The 17635-nt window shown below is 71.9% G+C and overlaps 5 protein-coding genes across 5 annotated transcripts; 3 read left to right on the forward strand and 2 right to left on the reverse strand.

Annotated features, from left to right (window-relative positions):
- Positions 1-3225: 3225 nt before the first annotated feature.
- Positions 3226-6993, forward strand: AURANDRAFT_29889 (hypothetical protein; the record flags this gene model as incomplete). The annotated part of the gene is made up of 5 exons (XM_009041014.1): positions 3226-3525; positions 3832-4760; positions 5181-5667; positions 5713-5883; positions 6061-6993. Coding segments are annotated over 5 exons (2820 nt in total), but the record flags the coding sequence as incomplete, so codon positions are not given.
- Positions 6994-7035: 42 nt separating this feature from the next.
- AURANDRAFT_4868 (hypothetical protein) lies at positions 7036-7680 on the reverse strand (the record flags this gene model as incomplete). The annotated part of the gene is made up of 1 exon (XM_009040969.1): positions 7036-7680. A coding segment is annotated over one exon (645 nt), but the record flags the coding sequence as incomplete, so codon positions are not given.
- Positions 7681-11331: 3651 nt separating this feature from the next.
- AURANDRAFT_65985 (hypothetical protein) lies at positions 11332-13242 on the forward strand (the record flags this gene model as incomplete). The annotated part of the gene is made up of 1 exon (XM_009041015.1): positions 11332-13242. One exon carries the CDS (start codon positions 11332-11334, stop codon positions 13240-13242), a length of 1911 nt encoding a protein of 636 aa, XP_009039263.1.
- A 1540-nt stretch (positions 13243-14782) lies between these two features.
- Positions 14783-15946, forward strand: AURANDRAFT_65986 (hypothetical protein; the record flags this gene model as incomplete). The annotated part of the gene is made up of 1 exon (XM_009041016.1): positions 14783-15946. One exon carries the CDS (start codon positions 14783-14785, stop codon positions 15944-15946), a length of 1164 nt encoding a protein of 387 aa, XP_009039264.1.
- Positions 15947-16095: 149 nt separating this feature from the next.
- On the reverse strand, positions 16096-17382 carry AURANDRAFT_29980 (hypothetical protein; the record flags this gene model as incomplete). The annotated part of the gene is made up of 1 exon (XM_009041037.1): positions 16096-17382. The coding sequence occupies one exon, from the start codon at positions 17380-17382 to the stop codon at positions 16096-16098; it is 1287 nt and encodes a 428-aa protein (XP_009039285.1).
- Between the last annotated feature and the right edge of the window lie 253 nt (positions 17383-17635).

Genomic DNA, 17635 nt, shown 5'->3' on the forward strand with positions numbered 1-17635 from the left:
CCGTGCAGCGCATCCCGCGCGCCGCGGCGTCCCCACATGGTCGAGCTGACAGGTGATCCCGCGCCACATAGGCGCTACGGCCTCCTGCTCGACGAGGCGCTCCGGCGCTGCCCCGACGGCGGCGGCGACGACCTCCACGCCGTCGCGGTGCTGAGGCCCTGCCGCGGCGCGTTATCGCGCGCGCGCGACGCCGTCAAGGCGGCCTGCGGCTCCGTGGACGCGTCCGTCGACGCCGCGGCCGTGCTGAGCTCCCTGAGCGTTTCCTGGCGGCTGCCCTGGCTCGCCGTGCCCCAGCGGGTCCTCCTGCACCGGGGCCCGCTCGCGAAGTCGACGAAGCGGGGCGGCACGCGGCGCGTCGTCGCGGCCGTCTGCAACGACCTGCTCCTCTACGGCACGGAGGGCAAGGCCTTCCGGCTGCGCAAGGTCATCCCCATCGCCGCGGCCGTCGTCGTCGACGCGTCACTCGTCTACAGCGCGGCGTCGGCGCCCGTGCCGCGCGCGTCGAAGCAGGCGCGCAAGCTCCTGGACCGCATGGGCCTCGACGTCCGCGGCGTCGACCTCGACGCCTGCTCGTTCCTCGTCGAGTCGCCCCAGAAGGGCGTCGTCCTCACGGCGCCGTCGCCGCGCGACAAGCTCGACTGGATCGCCGCCTTCGTCGCCGCGCAGGCCGACAAGCTCCACCGCCGGTCGAAGCGCGACGTCAAGCCGCCGCCGGCCCGGGCGAAGCCGCCCGGGGTGCCGGCGCTCATGCCCAGGCGGGACGCGGCGCCGCCCGCCGCGAAGCCCCTCGCGGAGGCGCGCACCGCGCCGAGCAAGGTGCCGGCGACGTTCACGCTGTAAGGAGTTACCGCGGGCGACGGCGGGGGCCTCATTTTCGCCCCCAGGCGTCGCGCCGCTGCTGGGCGTCGGTCGCGGCCTGCTTGTCCGGCGTGGCGCAGCCCAGGAAGGGGACGAAGCCCGTGCAGGACCCGTACCACGGCACCGCGGGCGGCTCCGCCTCGTTGCCAAAGTCGGCGGCGGCCTCGCACATGAGGTCGTTGTAGTTGGCGGCGATCTCCTTGTCCTTCTCGATGAGCATGCGCGAGCTCGCGAGCCGCATCTTCGTCTCGCTCGCGAGGATCTTGCACCGCTCCAGCGCCGCCTCCTCCTGCTCGCGCGTCGACGGCTCGATGCGGAAGCTCACGACGGCCTTTTCGCTCGATTTTTTTTTCGGCGGCGTCGCGAAGGCGTTCGTCTTCGGCGGCGCCGCGGCCGTCGCGGGCGACGTCGGCGACCCCGGCTCGAAGAGGCGGGTCGCCAGCGTCGCGGGCTTCGGCGGCGACTCCGGCACGGGCGCCAGCGCCGCGGGGGGCGCGGCGTCCGCCTCCGGCTCCGGCGCGGGCGCCTCCGGCTCCGGGGGCGCGACGGGCTCGGAGAACGCGGGCGGCTTCTTCGCGCCGGCCCCGGAGGGCGACGGCGCGTCGAGGGACGCCTTCGACTCGGCCAGCGCCGCCCGCGCCGCGGCGACGCGCCGCTCGAGGACGCTCCGCGACCGGTGCTTCTTGGCGCCCGACGACGCGGCGAAGCGGCTGTCGATGTCGATCTTCCTGGATCGCGCGGCGAAGCTGTCGTGGCATTGTTGGCGCTGGCTCGCCTCGGCGAATGTGTCGGCGATGGCCTCGCCGTGGCGCGGGTCCGCGCAGCGGGGCGCCAGCACCTGGACCATGGTGAGCTTCACGTGCTCGCTGTCCGTCGTCTCGACGAGCTTTGCTATCTGGTCGCACGTCACGGCGTGCGGGCCGACCGCGGCGTTGAGGGCGCCGAGCTTCCGTAAATCACTTAAGCTCCGCAGCGCGCCGGCGATCTCGCCGAGCTGCTCCTCCGTCAGGACGTTCATGCCCTTGGTCGGGCTCGACACGGGCGCCGCCGCGAGCTTTTTTTCGGGACTACTCAGCTGGAGGGGGTTCTCCGTGAGGGACGAGCCGCGGCGCGGGCGCGAGCTCCGGTCCCGCTCCTCCTTGACGACGCCGCCCTCGCCCACGACGACGCGGGTGGCGATCTGGGCCGTGGCCGTGGCCATGCCCTGGACCAGCCACAAGTTCGCACTGGGTCGTCGGGCAGCCTCGGCCCGACCGTCGGATTTCGTGGTGCAAGGTTGCCGCTGCTCGGTCAGCCGAGATCTCGCAGCTCTCTCGGTCGCAAGACGGCGTCTGCCCTCAACTCGCGCGAGCGCAAGACTCTCGCGCCCGCCGGCGACTCGGAGCGCGTCTCGCGGCCGCGCCGCGCCGCCGCGCGCGCCTCGGGCCCTGCCCGGTGCGTCCGGGACCGCCCCGCGCCGCGCCCGGCGACGAGCGCGCGCCGCCACGCCTTGATACTTTCCGCGCCCGGCGCTTTGGCTCGAGGCCGCAGATGAGCCGCCGGACGGGCGCGCCCAAGGCCAAGGCCGCGGCGCCGACGTCGAAGATCCAGTTCCGCGCCTACGCGCCCCTCGGCTTCGGCGAGGAGCTCGTCGTCACGGGCGACACGCTCGTCCGATTTCCGGCGCCCGAACGTCCCCGCGCGCCTCGAACCGACCCCCCCGTCCGTCCGTAGGTGCTCGGGCGCAACGACCCGGAGCTCGGCGTGAAGATGCGGACGAGCACGGCGACCTACCCCGTGTGGACGTCCGTCGAGCCCGTCGCGGTCGTGTCGCGGGAGGTCGTGCAGTACAAGTACGCGGTCTTCTCCGGCGGGTCCTTCGACCGCTGGGAGACCTTCGAGGGCGACCAGACGGCGCGCTTCGTCGTCGTCGACCCGGCGGCGCTCGAGCCCAGGGCCGACGGGTCGCCGGGCGACACGCTCGCCGTCGACGACGCCGTCGCGTGCGAGGGGCTGGGCGAGTGGACGCGCGAGGACGCGCGGCGGCTGCGGCTCGCGGACACGTCCGTGGAGGCGTTGGCCGCGGCGTCCAAGGCCGGCGCCCACGCCGACGGCGGCGGCGACCCGACGACGCCCGAGGGCAAGGCCGTCCGGTTCTCGGCCGCCGCGGATCGTTCGTCCGAGGTCGCGGACCGCGAGGCCTTCCGCGCGGCGACGGAGCGGTCCGAGTCGCCGCGCGTCGCGGCGCCGAAGCAGCTCGCCGCCGAGGACCTGAGCCCGCGGGGCCAGCGCGCCGCGGCGCAGCGGCGCGCGCTCGAGTCGTTCATCGGCCGCGAGGCGCCGCCGCCGGGCGTCGGCGCGCACCAGAGCCTCGACGTCTCCGACGGCGTCGTCGTCGTGTCCCTGTTCCTGCCCGTGCTCATCACGCGCGACGCGAGCGGCGGCCTGGACGTGGCCTGGGACTACGAGAACCTGCTGTCGCTGGAGGCGCCGCTCCGCGTGACGCGCGTCGGCGTCGCGCGCGTCCCGGGCGACGCGACGGAGGACGAGAAGGCGGCGCTGGCCGCGCGGCTGCGCCGCGCGCCCTGGTGCTCCATCGCCATCTTCCTCGAGGAGGAGACCTTCCGCCTCTTCTACCACAGCTTCTGCAAGGGCATCCTCTGGCCCGTGTTCCACGACTCGCTCGAGGTCTTCGGCGAGCAGTCGACGCCTTTGCTCGAGTACGACGACATCTACGAGTACCCGCGGGACGAGGGCGCCCAGGACGCGCCGGGGGCGCTCCTCGCGGCGACGGGCTCCGCGCAGCGCCTCGACCGCGACGTCAAGATCATGCGGTCCGTGTCGTCGTCGTCGTTCAGCGAGGTCGACCCCATCGCGGAGGCCGCGGACCTCGCCGAGGCCGCGCGCCAGCTCGGGTCCTTCCAGTCGCGGCCGTCGACGGGCAGCGGCTCCGACGGCCTCGACTCGTCGGCGGGCACGCGCGCGACGGCCAAGTCCGCGCCGCGCGGCCGCGTGACGACGAAGGACGAGCAGGCCTGGCACGCCTACAAGCGCGTGAACCAGATCTTCCGCGACTACGTCGTCGAGGCCTACAACGAGGGCGACCTCGTGTGGATCCACGGCTTCCAGCTCGCGCTGCTCCCCGCGTTCGTGAGCCGGCGCCTCACCGTCGCCAAGGTCGGCATCTTCCTCCACACGCCCTTCCCGTCGTCGGAGATCTTCCGCACGCTGAGCATGCGCTCGGAGCTGCTGCGGGGCATCCTCTCCGCGGACCAGATCGGCTTCCACCTCTACGAGTACGCGCGCCACTTCATGACGAACTGCCGGCGGCTCCTGGGCACGAAGTACGAGTTCGACGCGCGCGGCGCGGTCCTCGACGTCGACGGCCGCGACGTCGTCATCTCCTGCGTCCACGCGGGCGTCGAGCCGACGGTGCTGAGCCGGGTGTCGGCGTCGCCCGAGGGCGCGCGCGCGTTCGAGAACCTCCGGGCCTCGCTGCCCGCGACCTCGCCGCGCGGTACCGCGGTCACGCGCGTCATCGCGGGCATCGACAAGATCGAGCGGCTCCGGGGGCTGCCCCTGAAGTTGTTGGCCTACGAGCGCTTCCTCGAGGGCGCGGCGGCGCGCCGCGCGGCGGGCGACTTCGCGGAGGACGAGGGCGCGGGCGGCGACCGGACGTGTTTGGTGCAGTACGCGCTGACGTCCTTCGAGCGCCAGGCGGACTGCGACAAGATCCGGCGCGACTGCCGCGTGCTCGTGGAGCGCATCAAGGCCAAGCACGGAAACGACGTGCTCTACTGGCACGAGTTCTTCGAGGTGCCGATCCACGACCGGCTCGCGCTCCTCGCCGTCGCGGACGTCTTCTGGGTCTCGTCCGTGCGCGACGGCCTGAACCGCTGGCCGCTCGAGTACGTGGCCATGCAGTACGAGACGCTCATGGGCACGGAGATCCACGGCGACGTCGAGGCGGCGCTGGGCGTCGACGGCGTGCAGCACCAAAAGTACCTCGACGACGCGCTCGCGCGCATGCTCGACTGCAACGGCGGGCCGGGCTACCCCTGCGCGGACCCGTCGACGAACTTCTTCCCCAAGACGTTGGACGCGGGCCGCGCGAAGACGCGGGGGCTCGAGGAACGGGAGCTGGCGGACGCGGTCTTCCCGACGGCGGACGTCGCGGCCGCGGCGGCCGCGGCCGCGGGCGCCGTCGCCGCCGCGGAGGCGACGGCCGACAAGCCCAACGCGGGCTGCGTGCTCGTCAAGCCCCGCCACTACGTGGCCGTGAACCTGGGGGAGCGGAAGATGGAGGGCCACGAGGTCGCGACGCTCGCGGAGCTGTTGCAGAGCGGCGCGTTCGCGCAATCGCACGCCGCGCGGCGCGGCCGCTGCGCGGGGCGGCGCGTCGGCGCGCTGCTGCTGAGCGACAACGCGTCGGCGACGCGCGTGCTCCTGGGCGCGGTCGCCGTGAACCCCTGGGGCGTCGAGGACTGCGCGGCGGCGCTGCGGAACGTGCTGGCGATGCGGCCGCGCGAGCGCCTCGCGCGCCACGCCAAGGACGCGGAGTTCCTCCTGCGGTCGACGACGGCGAAGTGGGCCTACCGCGTGCTCCAGGACTTGAAGGCCATCGCCAAGGACGAGAACCGCATGCACGCGACGCACGCGGGTTTGGGGCTCGGCTTCCGGATCCTCGGCATGCGGTCGGGCTTCGACGCGCTCGCCGTGGACCGCGTCGCGCGGGCCTACCGCGGCGCGTGCCAGAACGAGTGCGCCGGCGGGTCGCGCTTGATCGTGCTCGACTACGGCGGCACCTTGGTGCCCGACGCGGCCGCGGACGTCGTCGACCCGGTGGCCGCGTACGCGATCGCCAAGGGCGAGAAGCGGTCGCCGAAGCCCGCGCGGGACGTGGTGGTGGTCTTGGACGCGCTCTGCCGCGACCCGCGCAACGTCGTGTTCGTGGTGTCGGGCCGCGAGCGCGTCGACCTGCTCGACGGGCTGTGCGGCCGCGACGAGAACGCGAATTTGGGGTTGGCCGCGGAGCACGGCTTCTTCGTGCGCTGGCCCAAGGGCCTGCGGGACCACGCGCCGGAATTCCACGCGACGGCGGGGTCGCCCAAGGTCGCGGAGCACCGCGCGCTCGTCGACCGCGGCGAGGCGCTCGCGGCGGCGGCCGACGCGCCGCCGGCGCCGGCGTCGTCGCCGCCGGGGTCGCCCAAGTCCGCCAAGCAGGCGGAGCTCGTCCGCGAGGAGGACTGGGATCTGGCCGTGCCGGCGCACGCGCGCCACGCCGACGACTGGCGCGCGCCGACGCTCGCGCTCATGGACATGTTCGCGCAGCGGACGCAAGGCACGTACGTCGAGACGCACGAGTCGTGCCTCGTCTGGCAGTACCGCGACGCGGACCCGGACTACGGCGAGATGCAGGCCGCGGAGCTCGAGGCGCAGCTCCGGGTCGTGCTCACGCCCTTTGCGAGCCAGGTGTCCGTGCTCCGGGGCGAGAACCCGAGCCGCGGCGGCTACGTCGAGGCGCGGCCCGCGGGCATGGACAAGGGCGCGCTGCTGCAGCGCGTCCTGCGGGCCCTCGACGCCGCGGGCCGGCCGGCGGACTTCGCGCTCGTCGTCGGCGACGACGCGTCCGACGAGCCCATGTTCGACGCGCTCCACCGCTGGCTCGCGCCCGCGGGCCAGGCGCCGGCGCGCTTCAAGGGCCGCGCCTTCAGCGTCTGCATGGGCAAGAAGCCCTCGGGCGCCGAATCCTACGTCGACACGCACGACAACCTCGTCGAGCTGCTCCAGGCGCTCGCGCGCGTGTCGAACCGCGGCGCGCGCTACTACAGCAGCCACGACTTCTCGGAGCAGTACGCGCCGCCGCCGGCGCCGGCGCGGCCGCCGCCCGTCGCCGAGGGCGAGCCGGACTCGCCGCCGACGCCCGCGGAAAACGCGCCGGGCGCCGCCTTCGGCCGGTCGCTGTCCATGCCCGCGTTCGCGGCGGTCAACGCGCCGCCGCGGCCCCGACGGGCGCCCAAGAGCAAGGTCCCCTCCTGGGTGAGCTTCCAGGACGCCTTCAAGCTCCCGGGCGTCGCCGCGCCCGGCGAGGCGCCCATCCCCGAGGACTCCAACGACGAGAACCAGGAGGAGGACGACGCGGCCATGTTCTTCTAGGCGCCGCCGCCCCTGCCCCACTTAATCCTCGTGGTCATCGCTTCGGAGGAAGGGGATGAGCACGCGCGTTCGTCGCACGTAGGCCGGGTACTCGGCGGGGTAGAACGCGCGGAGCGTCGCCTCCTCGAAGGGGACGCGGTCCGCGAAGAACCGCCACGACGCGGCCGCGTACGCGACGAAGCAGAGCGGGTTCGCCAGCACGACCTGCGTGCCGACGGACCACCAGAACCAGCCCGTGTAGCTCGGGTGCCGCAGATGCGCGTAGATGCCGTGCGTGACGAGCCGGTGCCGCGGGTCCTTGGCGATCATGATGCGATGCGCGAAATGCTCGCCGCACGTGACCATGGCCGCGACGCGCGCGCCGTGGCCCAGGAGCACGACGGCGAGGCCGAGCGCGAGGAGCGGCTTTGACGATTTGAGTCCGGGGGAAAAGTAGGCCTCGAGCCAGAACTCGACCATCGCCGCCGCGGCCGCGTAGCCATAGGCCGCGCTGTGGTTCAGGAGCCAGCTGTCGTAGGACACGTCCGTCCACTTGTAGCGCGCCGTCGTCAGGAATTCCGCGGCGTGGAAGCCGCTGAGCGCGAGGACGTAGCAGCACCAGCGCAGCAGGCACATCTGCATCGGCAGCGCGCCGACGGCGAGCTGGACGAGGAGCGTGAGGTGGACGCCGAAGACGCAGCCGAGGAAGAGGCCGGCGCAGCCGCTGCGCGCGAGGCCGTGCCTCGCGCCGAAGGGGTCGCTGCGCGCGGCGATCCACTCCACGAGGTCCGGATCGTTGAGAGAGCGGTCCATTTTTGCGCGGCTGTGGACTTCAGCGAACGGCATCATTAGCTTCGTGCAGCCCGCTTGCAGCCCACCATCGAGGCCGATGGCGACTCTCGCGGACACGCTGCGCCCGTCGACGGACAAACAAACGAACGCGCTCCGGTCGCGGCTCGACGGCCTCGGCGCCGAGGGCGCCGACGCGATCCAGCAGATCCGCGAGATCAACGGCAGCTTTCCCGGCTGGCGCTGGATCGAGGAGGTCGTCGAGGGCGACGACGAGGGCGACGAGGACGAGGACACGAGCACGCGCTACGTGCACATCTGGGTGAAGCTCGCGCCGGGCGTCGAGGCGAAGGATGTCGTGTTTCGCGCGAAGAAGGGCGCGACGAACGTCGTCGGGTTGACCGTCGGCGGCGAAGTGGTCTTCGACGACTCGATGCGGCTCAACAGCGACGTCGACGGCCACGACTCCGAGTGGACCATCGAGGCCGACGACCGGCGCGGCGGCTGCCGGTCCGTCCACATCACGCTCACGCGCTGCAAGGCCGTCAAGTACTACGACTGGGGCCGGCCGTTCCGAAACCTCAAGGACCTCGAGGCCAAGAAAGTGCCGCTCCTCCGCAAGGCGGCCTTCGGCGACGGGGTCAGCGTCGCGCCGGCGCCGGCGCCGGCGGCCAAGAAGAAGAAGAAGCGCGCCGTCAAGAAGGAGGTGATCCTGGAGGAGGGCGAGGACTTCCGGCCCGAGGTCTTCGCGCCGCCGCCGAAGCCCAAGCCCCGCGTGGGCGACTGGTACGGCGTGCCCGTGTCCGACGCGGGCGGCGCCTGGTCCATCGTCACGGGCCGCGCCGCGGCGAAGACGGAGTCGCACCTCGTGGCGCGGCCGAGGAAGGCCGCGGCGGCGGCGGCTCCGGAGGCCGCGTCTTCGGCCGCGGCGCCGTCGCGCGCGGCCGCGGCCGTCGGCGACGCGACCTGCGCGGCCGTCGAGGAGGCCCGCGCCGCGGCCCGCGACGCGCCGCCGGAGGACGAGGAGGAGGACGAGGCGATCGGCAAGGCGCTCTTTCCCGCGCGCGTCTTCGACCCGCTGTTTTCCCTGGGCATCACCTTCGACGAGGACACGCTCGAGGTGCTCGGCGTCGCCCGCGACGGCCAGGGCTTCCAGACCGGCGTTTTGGTGGGCTGGCGCGCGGTCTACGTCGGCGAGACGCGCGCGCCGCTCGGGTCGCTCCAGCAGCTCATCAACGAGCTCACGGCCGCGCGCCAGGAGCAGCGGCGGCTCGCCGTCGTCTTCGAGGGCGACGCGCGGGAGTAACTTACTTAGAAGCCCCCCGGCGGCGCGATGAACAGGGCGACGTGCGCGCAGACCTCCTGCGGCGCGCGGCGGCGGAACTTGGCCTCGACGACCTTGTCGACGACGCTCGCGAGGATTTCGCGGTGCTTTTTGACGAGGGCATCGTATCCGCCCGCGGCGACAATCTTGTCGTGGTATGCCCAGGTGGCTTCGTAACTTCGAAGATCGTTGTCTTCCCACATGCACAGGGCGGAATTGCGGCGCCAGTCTTCGGGCACGATCATGGGAACACGGTGTTGAAGCAACAAACGGAGCATGTGGCGGCAACCATCCCTGACGGCATAACGATACGAGCGCTCACAGTTTGGACCCGCTCCCGCGGCGAGCAACACCTTCACGGTTTCATGTTGTTTTGAAAGAACCGCGAACACGAGAGGCGTGTTTTGTGCACCGTCGAAAAGTGGGGCAAGGGTGCGCTTATTGACATCCGCCCCCGCTTCTATCAGAATCCGGACGATTCCCACGCCACTGCATCTGGCGACACACGCATGATGTAGCGGCGTCCAACCATTTTCATCATCTTCAGCGGCGCTCACATCCACACCGGAAGCAATGAGTGCGACAACATCGTCTTCGCGGCCCTCACAAACCGCATCAAACAGGTCACTCTCCATCTGTATCCACGGACGTAAAGAGTACCGCGGGGCGCGTTGGTGGGCGCCCGCGCGCCCGTCCCGCCGTGCCGACCCGGCCCACTGAATCGTGTTGTGGAGGTCACGGTCAGCGACTCGAGCAGGAGCCTGCTCCTGAGTCGAAGCCTAGTCGAGGCGGATCAAGTCAGGCCTCCAGACATGCACTTTGCGAGCTCGACCCCATACCCCACCCACAAAACAAAGAATCTCATTCACTCATACAGCAGCAACCCCGCCGACGAGGACGCGTTGGCGTCGACGCCCAGGGCGACGTCGTGGGCGCTGTAGAACGCGCGCATGCGGGACCGCGCCTGCTGCGCCTCGCGGTCCGAGTAGGACTTGGACCGCGCGTCCGCCCTGCTGTCGCCGTGCGTCGCGACGAGGGCGTCGACGACGCCCGCGGCGTAGTCGAGGCCCGGCCGCGCGCGGCAGTAGACGGGGAGCCACGCCGGGTAGCCGTAGCCGAGCGCGTTGAGGTCCGCGTCGAGGAGGTCGTAGAGGCACCGGTAGGCCGCGGGCGTGTAGAGCACGGCGAAGAACTCGAGGACGTCGACGCGGCGGCCGACGGCGGCGCCGGGCAGGGGCCGCGGCACCATGTCCGGGAATTTCCGCGCGTGAGCGCGCTCGATCGCCGGCGACGCGGCCGCGAGGCCGTTCTTGCGCGCGACGCGCGCGAGCCGCGGCAGGTCGAAGCCCGGGTTCAGCACGACGTCGTCCAACACGACGAAGACCCAGTCGAAGCGCAGGTCGTCGACGAAGGACGGGAGCACGTGCTTCATCTGGTGCACGTACCCATTTCCCGCCGTCGCCGCGCGCACGACGCTGCAGACGGCGCCCAGGGGCGGCTCGGACGCTCGGCCGTCGAGGGGGCCGTCCAGCGCCTCGTCGAGGTCCGCGTCCTCGCCGCAGCGCCGCCACGTGAGCGCGAGGCACCGCCGCGGCCGCACCGCGCGCCAGTTCCGCCGCACGTTCGCCGCGCGGCGCGCGTCGAGCACGCCGGGCACGACGAGCAGCACGTTCGGCGTCTGCGCCGTCCGCGTCGTCGTCGCCCGCGGCGTGTCGCCGGCCGCGCAGCGCCGCACGGACGCGGACCGCCGCTTGGCTTCCGCCTCGCTCACGTTCGCGGGCGGCGGTCGCGGCGGCGGCGGCGGCCGCCGGCGCCGGACCTTCTTTCGTCGCGGCGGCGGCATCGGTGCCGCCGGTGGGTTGGCGTCCGCGGCGGGCGGCGGCGCCGCGGCCGCATCCGCTGCGGGTGGCGGCGGCGGCGGCGGCTCATACGGCTGGCTGTCGCGGTCCTCGAAGGCCTGCAGCAACTCCGCGAGGTTCAGCGGCGCCGGCGCTTCCGCCGCCGCGACCAAGGCGAGGAGCAGGCGCCAGTGCATGTTATTTGCTTCTCATCAAGGGGCTGCCCATGCTCAATAGCTCAATGATGGGTCAATCAGCCAAAGCTGCCTCTCCGAACATACGATGTCTGAGGCGGGGCAGCCCTCTGACGCGGGGCAGGCGGACAGGGAGGCAGCGTTGGCACCGTCGATCTCACCCGCGGCCCGTCGGTCGTCGACGGGCGGGCAGCTCCTGCTCTTCGCGCGGCGCATGAGCGCGCGGCGGCTGTCCTGGGTCGACGTCGCGGACCTGGAGCTCGACGACGCGCCGATCCCAAACGCGAGCGACTCCGACGTCGCGTGCACCAAGTGCTGGGCGAGACCGGGGCGCATTCTCGGCCGCCTGTCGCCCTGCGAGCTGTGCGGCCGCCAGTTCTGCGGCGCGCACCTCTCGAGCGCGCCGACGTCGACGCTGCTCGAACGCGCGACGCGGCGGGCCCCGTCCTGGTGCGACTGCTGCGCGCTCGAGATGTCGGCCAAGGAGGCGGCGCTGCGCGTCGAGCGCGCCGTCGTCGCCGCGACCATCGCCTCGATACCGAACGGCCCGCTCCCGGCGTGGGGCGGCGCCCGCGAGGCGGACGATTCGAAGAGCAAGGCGCTCCGCGTGCTGAAGGCGGCGGGAAAGATCGCGGAGTGGGCGCCCGGCGTGCCCGCGGCGGCGAGGTCCGCCGTCGTCGGCGCTCGGAACGCGCGCGCCGCGGGCTACGTCGGCCTCGGCCTCGTCCTGCTCCACAAGGAATTGGTCGAACTCCTCGGCGCGTTCCACGCGGGCGCCCCGGGCGTCGTCGAGGGGCCCTTCGTCATCGCCGACGCCTGCGTCCAGCTCTACTACGCCGCCGCGGCCGTGCGGCGGCGGCGGATTCGGAAGCCGCTCGACGCGGTCTTCGACGAGACCGCTCCCGAGGCCGCCGAAGCGGCGATCCCCGGCGACGTCGCGGCCGCGATCTTCGCCGCGGCGCCCTTCGCGCTCGTCTACGCCGCGGCGGCGACGCCGGCGGAGGCGCACCGCCTCGCGCGGCTCGGCGACGGCTCCGCGCTCGTCGCCGAGGGCGCCGGCTGGCGCCTCTTCCACCGCCGCGACGGCGGCGGCCGCGCGGCGCGCGTCGTGCTCGCGCTCCGCGCGGGCGACGACGCCGTGACCTGCGGCCTGCGGTCGACCCAGTTCGAGGACGGCGCGCGGGCCTGCGGCGCGGCGGTGGCATCGGCCTACGGTGTCTTCAACGAGGCACACGGCGCCGTCGCGGCGCTTTTGGCGGCGGACGGCGCGCCGCGGCTTCTTGTTGTGGGCCACGGCGCCGCGGGCGCCGCCGCGGGCCTCGTCGCGCTCCAGCTGCGGCCCCTCGCGCCGGACCGCGTCCGCGGCGTCGCCTTCGGCGCGCCGCCGTCCTGCGAGCCGAGGCTGGCGGCCGCGGCCGCGGCCTGCGTGGTGCACGTGGGCCTCGGCGACGACGTCGCGCCGCGCTTTTCGAGGAGGGCCGCCGCGGCGGCGCTCCGCGACCTCGCGGCGGCGGACTTCCACGCGGACCGCGAGGCCGACGCGCGCGCCGTCGCCGCGCGCGCGCTGGAGCTCTGGCCGCCGCGGCGCCGCACGGACTCGCGCGTCGGCGCGATCCGCCGCCGGCTCTCGTCCCTCGGCGCGGCCCCCGAGGAGGAGGCGAAGGCGCCGCCGCCGCCGCCGGACGACGGCGACGACGTCGACCTCGTCGTCGCCGGCGAGCTCGTCCACGCGTTCCGCTGCCACGGCCGCTGGATGCTTTCCGCCGTCGACCGGAGTTTTTACGACGGCGTCGTCTGGAGCGCGCGCGCGGTCAGCGACCACTACCGAGAATCGTACCACGACGCGCTCCGAGCCTGCGCGCGGCGCCGGGCCATGGACCCGCCGGCCGTGGCGCCGCCGCCCTGGGAGACCGCGCGCGACACGTGCAAGGTCTGCGAGAACCGGTTTACGTGGGAGTCGACGTCCGACTCCGCGGCGCAGCGCGCCTTCGACACGCACCGGTGCAAGCACTGTGGCGCGCTCGTCTGCGACGCGTGTTCTCGAGGGAGAGAGCCTTTGTTTCACGCGGCCATCTTCCACGCGGCGCGCATCTGCGACGCGTGCCGCGTGAGCACGTCGTTTTAATGCTTATATCACTAGCCGATGCCGGCGTCGCGGATCGCATTCCGGAGCGTGATGTTCGGCGTCAGGTGCTTGTGGGCCAGAGACAGGTTGGTCTGCGGCGACGTGTCGTGCGTTTCGAGCCATCTCGCGATGGCGGCGCGTTCGTACGAGTGGCCGTCGGCGAGGACGACGGGATCGAGCATCGGCTCACAGGTGATGGGACACATAAATGTCTCCGGAACAGAGTTCAGCCGCGCCTCGCGCGCCGCCTGCACCCGAGCTCGAGCGGCGTCGAGGCTCGTCGCCAGCGCCGCGAGGCCCGCGAGGTCGAGACCGTCGAGGTCGTCGCACGCGAACCGACGCGACTCGGCGCGCATGGCCTCGAATGCAGCGTTCGCGGCCTCCAAAGCCTCCGTCGCGTCGGACACGTGCTCGACTAGCGTGATCGAGTCTGCGCGCGCCTCTAGGAGCTGTTGCTCCCATGCCGTCGCGCGCGCGTCAGCGGCGTCGCGCTCGCGCTCAATCTTGGCCGCCTGCATCTGCCATGCCGCAATGGTGCCCAAAGCGGCATTGTACTGGCACTCGAGCTCGGGTGAGCCGACCGTGCCCACGCGCGGGTGCGCCTCTTCAAGCCGTTTGAGTAATTTCTTTTTTTGTTCCGCGGCGCATTCACGTTCGCGCGCAAACATTTCAGAGTCTGCAATACGCATTTTTGCGTTCTTCTTGACCATGCGCTCCAACATCGCCGCGCGAGCCACGGCGTCGTCGCGCTCGCGCTCGAGCGTGGCGACGACAGCCTCGTGGGATTCGACTTCATCGGACGTCGCCGCAGCCGGCGAGGCGACAGCGGGCGGCGGTGGGGCGCGCGCGCTGGGTGGCACCGCGACAGCGGGCGGCGGTGGGGCGGGCGCGCTGGGTGGCGCCGCTGCGCTGCCGCGGCCGTCCGGCGGCGTCTCTCGCTGCCTCCACGCCACGGACGTCGCGACCACCGCACACTGCTCCTCCGAGAGCCTCGGCGAGAGGCGTCCAAACTGCATTCCCTTTGGAAGCAAGGTCAGCTTCGGGCATACGTCCCACTCTAGTACCCTCAGCGCGGGCAGTTCAGAGAGTGCGTCTGGAAGCGCAGTCAATTTCCTGCAGAGAAGCACCGAGAGACTTTTCAGCGCACGAAGCCTGCCGATCGTCTCGGGGAGCGCGGTCAAGTGGCTTGAGCTCAGATCCAATCTCTGCAGCGCGGTGAGCTTGCCGATCGACCCCGGCAGCGTCGCGTGTGGAAAGCCCTGCAGGTCGAGAGCCAGGACTCTTCCTTGATCGTTGAGCGTGACGCGTTCATACCCAGTCCGAATGGCACCGCTTTTAGTTTTGCCAGGCTTAAACGGAGCCCACGCCTTTCTTAGATCAAGAAGCGCCGCGGCGTCTCCGGGGTCAACCTCCATTCTCTGGCGTGTTAGGCGCGATGACTACTCTCCATGCTCGGCGCGCTTCGAAGCTCGCGGAAAGATCAGTTCAGCTGCTGTTCATCATCTTTGGGCAGCCATTCTTTGGGCGAATCCGGACAATGATGCTCCGCCTTCTCGCTGCTTCGAGCGTGCTCGCGTTGGCCGATGCTCACGGCGCTCTAGTGACGCCTCGCTCGCGCAACGCCGTCGACTTTGAGGAGATCACGAACAACGCGTCCGCGGGCATCCACAATGTCTGGGCGCAGTGCTCCAACATCACCGGCGCGCCCTGCAACAATGGGCAGGCGACCTACTGGTACAGCCAGGGTTGCTTCATCGGCTGCGACGAGTGCGACCACGTGAGCGGCCGCCGCCAGACGGATCTTTGCAACTCGGGCTTCGTCGGCCAGCTCCCGGACCACGCCATCTCCGTGAACCGCGACCAGGTCCGCGATTCAAAGTACGACATCTACCGGCACAACCCCTGGCGCGCGCCGGGCTTCGCGCCCGTCGCCGACGCCTGCGGCCTCGCCGGCGGCACGCCCTGGGCGTCGATGGCGCCGGAGGAGGGGCAGTACGTCAACACGACGCACGCGCGTCACGGCATGAAGGGCACGTCGCTGCCGCCGCTCGACACGGGCACGGTGTGGACCGCCGGCGGCGAGGAGCCCGTCGTCTTCGCGGTCAAGTTCAACCACGGCGGCGGCTACTCCTATCGCCTCTGCCCCGCGGACGAGGAGCTCACGGAGGCCTGCTTCCAGAAGCATCCTTTGGACTTCGCGCCGAAGCAGGCGCTCCTCTTCCCCAACGGGTCGACGATCGACGTGTCCGCCTCGGCGGTCTTCGTCAACGAAGGCACGTCTCCCGCCGGTTCGATGTGGACGCGCGTCGCGCTCTCGGCCGCCGGCCTCGGCCCGCGGTGCGCGTGCGACCTCGACAACGACTACAATCCCGGCGACTTCTCCTGCGGCTGCAAGATGGGCGAGCAGGTCGACTCCTGCGTGACGGCGGGCAACTGCTCGCTCGGCCACTGCGAGCCCTGCCCGGAGACGGCCGGCAGCGACTGCAGCCGCTGCGACAACCCGCCGATCCACCCCTGGGGCCGGTCCTCGTTCCCGCAGCCCTGCGACGACGCGTGCCTCGCGGAGTCGCCGTCCGTGCTCGACCATGTCATCGTGCCCGAGACCATCAAGCCCGGCAAGTACGTCCTCGGCTTCCGCTACGACTGCGACTCCACGGCCCAGGTCTGGTCCAACTGCGCCGACATCACCATCGTCGCCGCGTGAAGGTCCCCTCTCTCTCACTCTCATCTCTCACTTACATCGCCCACTCTCCCTCTCATCTCTCCCTCTCACTCTCACACCGCCGCGGAACCCGCGATCGTCGCCGCGTGAAGATCCCCTCTCACACCACCACCGCGGAACCCGAGTTAAAATCACCCCTTGGCGAGGTCCCGGCAGATGGCGTCGAGGTTCGCGGCGAAGGCCTCGAGGGAGAACTTCTCCTGGACGCGCTTCCGGCCGCGCGCGCCCATGGCCTTGCGCCGGTCGTCGTCGCTCAAGAGCGCCTCGATGGCGTCGGCCCAGGCCTGCGGGTCCTGGGGCCGGAGGAAGCCCGTCTCGCCGCTCACGACGGACTCGAGGGGCCCGCCGGAGTCGACGGCGAGCACCGGCGTCCCCGCGTACATGGCCTCGAGAGGCACGATGCCGAAGTGCTCCTTGTCCGGCGTGTACAGGAGGACGTCCGCGCGGCGGAGGAGCGCGGCCTTCTCCGCCGCGGGCACGGACCGCTTCTGGAGCACGCGGTCCGCGATGCCGAGCCGCTTCGCCAGCGCCTCCAGCTCCGCGGCGTGCTCGACGTTCTCCGGGAGGTCCGCGTCGTAGCCGCCGGCGACGACGAGCAGGACCCGGCGCCGGACGGGCTCCGGGAGCTTCGCGACGGCCTCGAGCGCGAGGCCGACGCACTTCTTCCGCTCGAAGCGGTTGATGGAGAGGAGCACGAAGAGGGGCGAGGACGCTCCGGGCGACGCGCGTCGTCCGCCGGCGGGCGCCGTCCAGGGCGGCGCGGCGGCCGCGGCCGCGTCCTGGTCCTCGAGGTTCAGGGCCGGGTAGAGCACGGCGGGCTCGACGCCGCGCTTCGCGAGGCGCGAAAAGGCCGCGCGGAAGGTCGCGGCCGTGAATTTCGAGTTGACGACGACCGCGTCGGCGCAGCCCGTCGTCGTCTCCTCGGCCCAGTCGAGCGGCAGCCGGTAGAGCCGCTTGAGCCGCGACTCCCGCGACGCGCAGAGGAGCTTGTCGGGGTAGTGGCAGTAGAAGAGCGTCCCCTTGGGCGCCGCGAGGCGCAGCAACGGGAGACAGATGGACACCTGGTCGACGATTATCACGTCGTACGCGCGCCGCCGCGTCGCCGCTATGTACAAAGCCGCGTAGCACATGCGCAGGTAGGCGCAGGCCGCGTAGCAGCGCCCGAGCACGCGCTTCGGCAGCCAGTCGCCGACGCAGACGACGGCGAGCGTGCCGTCGCGCGTCTCCTCGAAGCAGTGGCCGGCGTCGTGGTGCGCCGTGTAGAGCACGACGCCGTGGCCGCGCTTCTGCAGGCCCACGGCCGCGTCGACGATGAGCCGCTCCGCGCCGCCGATGCCCAGGTCCGGGTGCACGAAGGCGATGCGGAGCTGGGCGGGGAGCGGGGTCGCCGTCGGCGTCGGCTTGCGGCGCGGCTGCATGGCGAGCGCGACGACGACGACGGCGATGGCCGCCGCGACTGCCGCGGCGTTGTGGAAGCCATTGGCGAAGGCTAAAGCGGCGAGCAGGAGCGCGACCTGCGCGACGCCGTCGGCGAGCTCGAGGTCGATCATGGTTTTGCCGGATCTACACGCCGGCGAGGTCCATCGCGTCTCAGCTCGAGGTCAAAGTTGCACGTCATTGAAGGGGGGTTTCAGCTCTCTAGCTCGGCCTGCCCATCGATTCGCTCTCGCG

Source organism: Aureococcus anophagefferens (genome assembly GCF_000186865.1).
Source record: "Aureococcus anophagefferens unplaced genomic scaffold AURANscaffold_18, whole genome shotgun sequence".
NCBI classification, from domain to species: Eukaryota; class Pelagophyceae; order Pelagomonadales; family Pelagomonadaceae; genus Aureococcus; species Aureococcus anophagefferens.